Source organism: Cenococcum geophilum, assembly GCF_001692895.1.
Source record: "Cenococcum geophilum 1.58 unplaced genomic scaffold K441scaffold_5, whole genome shotgun sequence".
In the NCBI taxonomy this organism is placed as follows: domain Eukaryota; kingdom Fungi; phylum Ascomycota; class Dothideomycetes; order Gloniales; family Gloniaceae; genus Cenococcum; species Cenococcum geophilum.
In genome coordinates, this window is record NW_027137563.1 from 927,102 (window position 1) to 936,520 (window position 9,419).

The 9,419-nt window shown below is 45.1% G+C and overlaps 2 protein-coding genes across 2 annotated transcripts; both read right to left on the reverse strand.

Moving 5' to 3' along the window:
- Nucleotides 1-29: 29 nt before the first annotated feature.
- On the reverse strand, nt 30-1,504 carry K441DRAFT_603076 (uncharacterized protein; the record flags this gene model as incomplete). The annotated part of the gene is made up of 5 exons (XM_067645292.1): nt 926-1,504; nt 491-866; nt 293-410; nt 163-230; nt 30-106 (listed from the first exon to the last, which is right to left on the reverse strand). Coding segments are annotated over exons 1-5 (813 nt in total), but the record flags the coding sequence as incomplete, so codon positions are not given.
- Nucleotides 1,505-2,854: 1,350 nt separating this feature from the next.
- On the reverse strand, nt 2,855-5,563 carry K441DRAFT_653307 (uncharacterized protein). The gene is made up of 4 exons (XM_067647522.1): nt 5,434-5,563; nt 4,188-4,438; nt 3,204-3,832; nt 2,855-3,123 (listed from the first exon to the last, which is right to left on the reverse strand). The coding sequence occupies exons 1-4, from the start codon at nt 5,444-5,446 to the stop codon at nt 3,114-3,116; spliced, it is 903 nt and encodes a 300-aa protein (XP_067508435.1). The 5' UTR covers nt 5,447-5,563; the 3' UTR covers nt 2,855-3,113.
- Nucleotides 5,564-9,419: the final 3,856 nt, after the last annotated feature.

Genomic DNA, 9,419 nt, shown 5'->3' on the forward strand with positions numbered 1-9,419 from the left:
AGCCGCTGCCCCCAGCGGAGCAGCGGGTTGAGGTGTGGGATGGAGGCGCAGAGGATGACGAGGAAGATCTCGATTGTGGACCACACCTGGAAGACGATGATGTTCCCTGTTTGTGGGAGGTTAGCTGAGGGGGGAGGGGAAGGGGAGGGGGGAGGGCCGCACAGGTTATGTCGTTGCGGGCGCCGAGTTCTTTGATTAGGTAGCATTTTATTAGTGAGGCGACGAGGGCGCTGGGGAGGGCGTGTTAGTTGGGTTCTCCGGGGGCTAGAGGAGGAAGAGGAAGGAGGCTTACAAGACGCTTAAGCTGAGCACGGCGACGAGGGCGAGTTTGCGGGCCCGCTGGAGGGAGAGGTCCCAGAGAATCATGGCGGGCAGGACCGTGAGGTAGAGATCCGTGAGCGAATTCATGCCTACGGACACGTGAGCAAAAGATCGAGCTGCAAAACAGTGCTGTGGAGGGTTTCTTCTCCTGCTATCGGGGAAACCCTACCGCTCTGGAAGAAGCCGAAGTCCCGTTGGACGTTGGGACTCCAGCATTTCTCATCATTACTGTGATCCCACAACGAGTTCAGGTGCGTGCCGCATTGCACGTAGATGAGGATGATAGTTAAGGGCCCAATGACAGCCTGGCTCCAGATGAAGAACCACAGCAACAATCGGCGCAAGTGGCACGTGGAGACGAATTTCAGCAGGAAGCAGCAGAAGGATATCCGTCCGAACATGGTGCTGGCGATGCCCCAGCCCTGGAGGTAGAAAAGGAATTTCACGGATTGAATCCTCTCGTTATCATTGAGGTAGTAGAAGTGCCTCCCCATGCCCCAGTGATAGGCTTCGGTGAATATGACACCCTGGACAATAGCACAAGCCTGGCCGTGCATCAGTTATTTTGGTCCTAGTTCACGTCTAGGGAAGGGAAACGACTAACAAATGCCATGGCCATAAGATAGTCGGCTAAATGGATGCGGCGAAGGATGCAGATTCCTGCTACTAGCCTCAAGCCTAAGACGATGAACGAGACCCCTGCAAAACCCCAGTGGATCTTGACCAGACTGTCACCTCTATTGACATCGGGCCCATCAGGCTTCGGAATGTCTGCCATACCGGCGTCTTTTCAGCACCTGTCAAGAACGCGTGGCCTTGTCCGGTAAGGCAGGATACAACAAAACAGCTGCAGGGACGCATTAAAGTTTTAAACGTGGTTTGTTAGAACGCGAAAAGGATGGCATTGCTAGGTGCGTTGGGTGGCAGTGAGGTGGAAGTTGAATTGGGGTTGGAAATTGGATGATAGAGATTGGAGGTTGGGGGTTGGTCAATACTTCAATGAAGTCGACGTCTTGCTGCTCAAACAGAACGAGTCAGATGGGAAAAGTTTGTTGCAAGAGGCAAAACGCGGTGCGAAGATGGACGGGAATGAGGCGTGGATGGCTGGCCATTGGAGGAAAGCCCCCCAAGACGCGGCACCCGGAAGTTACCGATCTACATGGCATGATAACTATTTGTACGGAAGTAAAAATTTTGTTTTTAATAATACCTCCAGAGGCTGGTGTAGCCCCGATCGGGGGCGCTCTCCTGAATCACCCCCTGCGTGATTGTTGTTGCATGTGGACGCATGCTTTGAAGGCAGATCGAGCATACCCCATCGTCGTTGACATGCCGATCACACATGGCAAGCAGGGACCCAAACTCCCCACCAACCAGCATATTTGGAATGGAAGCCGAGCGTGAGAGTGCGAGCCGTTCTTTGGCAGTAGCTGGCTTGGGATGACAGGCGGTCTCTCACGAACTAAGGGGGTAGCCGGGGGCTAATGGTTCGGTGGCTTCAGTAGCTTCGGTGGCTTCGGGACCCGCAGTCCCCCGACCCACCGAAAAACCTGGGGTGCTGGAGAGTGCAGGCCGAAGAGTGAGATGTTCCCAACCGACCGGGTCGACCATAATCTTCGGAATCAGGGTTCAAGCCACCTACACCACTTATACCGGGGCGCCCGGCTTGATCATTACCCTGCGTCATCTCCTGCTTACACGCCAAGCACGGTCGAGGGCGAACAGAATATTCCACAATAAACCTAAATGTTGACGGCCATGCAGGATGTGCGTGCCTGGCGTGCTCGCGCCTCTCTTACTGATATTACCGTGAACTCCTAAATACGAATAGAATAAAAAAATTAAAAAAAAGAAACGATCTAACGGAGCACGAAGACAAAGGAGTACAAACAATACAAACAACTAGAGTTTCATCGCACTCCGCTAATGCACCGTGTTTCTATACATCTTCGTCACCAACACTTGAATACGGCATCTTACCTAAACCTTGACAGATGACTTCAGACACTTCAGGCACTTCAGGAAAACTTGTCACTCCCAATATCCACAATCCTGAAACTCTTCAGATGCTCACCCGGAACTTGCATGGCTTCTGAAGGACTGGACGGATACCTTGTAGATCCATGTACTTTACATGTAATCTGCCAACGACGCCGTGGATGCGCGAGACTTCCACCCTCGAAAACCTGGGTATCATGCTATGCATAAGCCTTTGGGGGCGATATCCCGGACGAAAATCTTTCTATTTTATCGTGTTCGTGCTCATTCGGTTATACAGCCTATTGGTGCATCTCTGGGTTGGCGTGCAGGAGGCTTTCCGTACGGCAAATACCATTTTATAGAATTTATACTTTTTCTCAATTGCCACTCTTCAATTACATTCTATCCCATTCAAGCTGTATAGCAAATGGCACTAACCATGCAATGCGCGAAGGAGCTGTTCACACATGCACATCTGGTCCCTCAGAAACAGAAGCCAGTGAAATTATGAAGCACTATGCACACCGCTTCACACTACCAATAATCCTATATTCCCACATGCCACCCCAAGCCGCTCATCCATCTGTTATACAATCAAGCAGGAAAGACCCAGCACACCCGCACACATTCCCATCCCAGCAATCCGTCAGAAAAAATGTATCACAACGCCATCGCTATCCCATCACGCAGCAAAGAGCACCATTCCTCCCTTCAACTCCCCCCTTCCAATCCCCTCCCCTCAACCCCTCCCCTTTCAACCCCATCGCACACCCATCCAGCCATCGATTCATCCATCCAACAACCCAACAACCCTATCCCTCTCTATAAAATCTCAGCGTCAGCGCCGAAAAACAACCCCAACCACCCAGGAAGAGGAGAAGACAAAAAGAGCCCAAACTCACCGATTAACAGCCGTAAACCCCCCACTAAACCCCCCGGCCACCCCACCCGCAACCGGCGCTGCCGGCGCCTCCGCCATCTCCGTATCCTGCTCCGCGCCGTTCTCGCACCCCTCGCGGCTCTCGCCCGAGTACGCCCGCCGCCGCCCGCTACCACCCACACTCCCGCCGCCACTGCCGCTGCCACTGCCGCTGCCACTGCCCGCGAACTCGGCCTCATTTTCGAACGCGCCGTCGAAGTACCCGGCGCCATGGCCGTGGCTGTAGTGCTGCTGCGGGCGCTGAGGGTGCAGGTGCGGGAGATGTGAGGCGGAGGGGGCGGGGTGCAGGGGCGGGAGGGGCGTCGGGGTCGACGTCGTGCCGTTGACGGCGTGGGGGGAAGTCGTGCTGACGGGGGCGGTAGTCGTAGCGGTAGTGGTGCCGAAGAAGAGGGGGCCGGCGGAGCGGCTGGGGTCCGGGGTGGAGTGGGTGGAGGAGAGTGGGTGCATGGGGTGCAGGATCGATTGCTGCGTCTGTTGTTGCGTTGAGGGCGGGGAGGGGTGCTGTGCTGCTAGGCTGCCGCTTGTGTGGCCGCCTTGCGTTGGGGTCGTTTTGCGGTGGGAGCGCTTGCTGCGGAGGGGTTTGTCTTGGGGCTGGGTGGGATTGATAATGTTAGCGCTCTTGGGCCGTTTGCGTTGCTAAGAGTTTGATTTGATCTGAAAAATGTTGGTGTAACTAGAGGATTGGAATTGGAAATGCTGAAAGCTTGAATTTTCCCGTCTGCAGTGAGCAGCTGGTTTCATACCAAGGAGCAAGCCGTAGTACTGGCAAATATGTTGAAGATTTAAAACCGCGTGATACCATTCGTGACGGAGCACCCAGAGATAATGGGGATTGTGGGGTTTCAATCTCTTATACCTTGGAGTCCCCCACCATGAAATCTTTGACCATCGATACAGAGATTCGCCGAGACGGCGCAGAAAGGAGATTACGAGACTGTATATTTACCGTTGGAGGAGGACTGCTGCTTCTGTCCGACTCGTCCACGTTATAATCCATTCGATGCGCTAATTGCTCGAGAAGGAATGCGCGCTCAAGGCGCATCTTGGTGACAGCACGATTAAGGCGCTTTATCCGCAGCCGGGTTCCGTCATTGTTCTCCTCAATGTCGTTGATCCGCCGTCGAAGTTCGATGCATTTTCGGTAGTATGCCATCTCGACCGATGGAGGAAGATCCTTGTGCGAAGACGCGGTTCGACCTTGAAGCAAGCTGTTAGCCATTTTTCAACAACTTAAAAATGTGAAGGAGCGAATCCTAGGTGGCCAAACGGCAGGGCTTCCTCCGGTCCAATCGGTAGACTTGATGGTGAACTAGGCGCAAGCTGTGTTACAGAATTGAAGGCTTCTGGAGATTGCTCAACCCGAACTTCAGGGACGTCATTTTCGGGTATTACGTCGCTCGATCTCTTGAGCAAGTTAGGACTGAGTCTCTAAACAATCCTGTCGCCAGAAGTGTCGCGCTTCGTTATTATCTGATAGAAAGCGGGGTCTTGTCACAATATTCTTCTGATATCTAACTTCCATCCAGGACGAACAGTATTTTGTAGCGTTGATTATTTCGATGGCTAAGAATATACCCTCAATATACATTAGGTCTCGTACGGAGCTAGAAACGACGTTACGGACGGTTGTGGTGGTCTCGAAGGGAGTAGTCGAACTGCATAGCTTGCCGAGAAGTCGTCGCTACTTTATACGTCGCTTGTCTACTTTGCTCAATTACCGTCCAGGACGCTGAAAGGAAAAGATATTCCTCGAAAACTTACGCCCACAACGACTACAGAGTGTACTTAGCCCGAGAGCACCTGGCCTCCATTGACTGGTATATTCTCTTCCACATCTCCTGTCCGCATGCGGTTGCGGCTCAAAAGTATGCAGTGTCCTCGGGCAGCCTCGGCCTTCTCACATCAAGCGTACTATGGTCCTAGCCAGGAGCGCCGTCATATCGAACAAGTGTCCTACCTCGGCCAGTTCGGGGTCCCGCAAAAGTCTTTTCAAATTCCCTGGGTATAAAGTAGAGGTCGTATTTGGCTCCTCCCGAGGTCCCGTCCACGGTATAATAATATTCTCAGATAGCTCCCCCCAAGGTAAACCCATTGGTGAAAGCGATCTCATTTCTCAGACAAGGTCCGGGCGCAGTACAAACGGGAGGCACAGCGTAATAACGATAGATGAGAGGAAACTAGGGGATACAAACCTGACTGCGGCATCGTGGAAGTGGCGTCGGATGTTTTGCGCCTGCTTGGAGGTTCTGCAATATCGGGCACGAGTGTGGAAAGGAAGAAGGAGTCGCATGCAACGAAGTTTATAGGTGAAATAGGGTTCAAGACGCGCCCTTGAGGTTGGAACAAGGGAAGGTATCGGAGGTCCGTGTTAGGCTTGGCATACAGTGCCAAGATATTAGTCTGTGCACACACGAATTCTTACTAAAATCGACACAACTTTGAACAATCGCATAGCGTCGTAGCAATTAAATGCAGCTAAATCATGAGATTATTTAATTATAGTTAATACTTTATCTGCCAGCCACGTGCTTTTTTTACTGCTTCTAGTCTTTGGTCTATACTATCGATCAACTATCGTATAAGGCCTCTTTAGTATACTGTATTAAGGTCCAGCTAAGAGTTATAATTGGTCTAAATTCGATCGAGTTATCTAATAAGGGACGTGCTTCTTTACGTGCTACCCTATTAAATTCGCGACCCCCTTAACCCTATCCTTAACCTCGACCTTAACCTCAACCTCAAATCCTACCCCTTACTACTTAAATACTACTCCCTACATACCGCCTAAATGCCTTCCAATCGTCCATTTTGTACTGCCTATAAGCAGTATTACTCTTCCGCTAACTTTGCAACAAACCGTCGTAGAGCTCCATATAAGACCTATAATTCTTATAGGATTAATTCTTTATTTCCTCCATTTTAACTTACTACCTTTCTAGCTCTATATATATAGGAGAAAAGAAATAGGCGGTCCTAACGACCTTTAGCGGACCTTCCGCAGCCTATAAACTAAACTACTTCCGCTACTACTGCCGCTACTACTGCTGCTACTACTGCCGCTACTGCTGCCGCTACTACTACCGCTACTACTTCCGCCACCGCTTCTCCCCTTATACCGCCCGTATCGATCCAGTCGCGACTACCTATATTAATCTAGCCGTTGCCTACTATAGTCCGCCCTATTACGGAGCAGCTATATTGTAGTCCTATTACTATAGTTCGCTATATTACGGAGCAGCTAGATCTTAGTTTTATAGATATTACCTATAACTTCTACGCGGCCCTATATTAGATTAATAAACGTATTAATATATTATAGCCCAGTAGTTTATAGTTTAAAGCCTACTATAAGTATGGTAATATAAACCTCCCTTTATTCTAGCCTCCGCTAGACTATCTACGCGACCTTTTAAAGTTCTATAGTGCTTCTACTAGGTAGTTTAGGGAGTGGCTCCGCCCATATAATGTAGTATTAGCTTTTACGTCTATAAACTGTACCGTTACTAACTATCCCTTGCATTAATAGTGTCGGGAATACAGGCAAGTTGCCGTCACGCGAGGTAAGTTGCCGTCACGTATCGCCACGGCACTAGCGTGGCGAGGAGCCTTAGGCTCCTCGCCCTTCCTCAAAGAACAAAAAGAATAACAACCATTATACTACCTACAACTTGTAGATACGTGATATTACCTTATGTTACCAACACTAATTAGTGGTTAACTTCACTGTTATACTACAGAACAGCTAGGTATTCTACTAAGAAGAGACAAGCTACTGTACTAGTGCTACTTGTGCTAAAGGAAGCTATCTTTTAAGGTTAGAACTGGTCCTAAACCTTAAATAAAACTCTTTTACAAATCTAAGGATTTAAAGGCTAGAACTGGTCCTAAGCCTTTCCTAGATTATAGATTCTTGCGTCTATTATACAGAACAATACGCTTTATAAGTCTTTACGATTTAAGGCTAGAACTGGTCCTAAGCCCTATAATTGTAAATATATATTATAAACGCGTACCAAATAATAAACGCGTACTAAACGACAATCCCTACCCTAATAATACTTCCCTCCCCCTAAAAACATAGCTACGCCTACCTTAAACGACTGGGAAGACTCCTTACTACTAGGGGTAGCTTTATACACGAAACTTATTAATAAAAATTAGGACGAATTTACCTTTAATATAACAACTTATACTATAAAATAAGTTAATAGCTTTCTTCTATACCATATTATATTCTACTAAAGTAAATACTACGCCGATTTATAGCTATGGGAATATTTTAGGGAGGATTTTATAGGATAGACCGCTAACACCTAGGCACTTAACAATATTAATATTATTTAGGATTTTTAAGACTTTCTCTATAGGAATAGGGTATATATTACTAAAAACGGTAACCTAATTGCTAGTAATATTTAGGCCATTATTATTAGTATAGAAGAACTAGTATAGATAAAAGCTAAGATTATACGTTAACTACGGAAACCTAGAACTAACCTATATTCTTTAAAAGGCAACTTTAATTTAAAACGAAACCCCTAAAACGCTACTCTCCTATCTAGGGGTACTCTCTTACCTAGAGGTGCTCTCCTACTTAGAGGTATTCTTCCTCTACCTTTATTACCTTTAGCTCCTTTACTCTAGCTAACTAGTAAGCCTTTACTATAAAAAGTTACGAATTTAATAAAGGTATATTTGGATAAAGAGAAGAAGTTTAGAGGAGAATTATATAATATACTTAGAGTAAAACTATAGGTCTTCTATAACTGTTATAATAAGGTTAAAATTTAATACCACTAGTACTACTATGCTTTCTCTATTATATTAAAGGGATAGGTAGTAATATTCTATTATAACTATATTATGGGTAAAAACTATAGCTTTAATATAATGCTTTAGCTTACTAAAGCCTACTTTAAGACTAATAAAAATTACTAACTTTATATATCTAAATGGCGGGAGACTATATTTTAGAGAGTTATTACTTCTAACCTAATAAAGACTTATTTAGAGTGCCTTTAACTACTCTTTAATAAACTCTAGAAAATCTAATATAGCCTTACTAAAACTTACTAAAATAAGAACAGTTTAAGGGACTAGGTTATCTTAGCCTGCTATAACATTCCTAAGTATAACTTAGCGCTATATAAACCTATAGATATATTTAAAGAAGTATATACCAAGCTACGCTTCGCTATAGGTACTATAATATAAATATAAAAATCTTAATAGTTCTATACTAAAAGCCCTACCTAACTAAGCGTTTCTAACTAATATAATTATAACTAGACTAACCGAATATATAGTGGCCGTAGTAGGGAATATAGTAAAGGGTATAATTAACGTTAACTATAAGGTAATTATAGAGGTCCTTATAGAGGTTTATTTCGAAGTAATTACTAAAAAAAGTACTATGTTTATAAGAAGCCAAATTACTAGTTAATTAGACACTCCCTTAATAAGTAAAAAAAGGTATATAATAAGTTTTATTAGAGTATAAGAAATGTTAGAAATTATAAGGTTACTATAGCCTACTTTTAAAGCTTTCTGGTTTAATACGAAGGCGTAAAAGATCTTAAGGGTAAGATTAATGAGGTTAAATAGCTCCTTATAGATATAGAAATTAAGGACTACTCCCCTAACTAATACTTTACTAAGTATGGTAAGGTAAATAGCATATAAACCTTGCTATTCTTAATAACCAATCTACACTCTATTCTATTACGAAATTAGATATCTTTAATAAGCTAAAAGAGAGTTTTACGTTCTCCTTTAATAATAAATACTTAGCGAACGTCTTTTATAGTATTATACTAGACACTAGAGCCATAGGAGTATCTATAGTAGAAGAACCTTAAGTTTAAGCCCTTTAGTAGCTTAATAGCTCTATTTAGATTAACTATTTAACGGCAGGCTAATATACAATTCGTTTTAGTAAGGGTACTGCAATTTCTTTTAGTATAATTAGGGTTTAAACCCCTTTAGGGTATATTACTTTTTATATTATTCCTATAAACACCCCATTTTTATTTTATATTAAAGATATAAATAGATTAAGCGTTAAGCTTAATAACCTTAAGAATATACTTATTTAAGGAGATAATTAGGTGCCTATTATACGCAAGTAGGGTTACTTTTAGTTACTCCTTTACTAACTAGAAAAAAGTATTACTTAGAG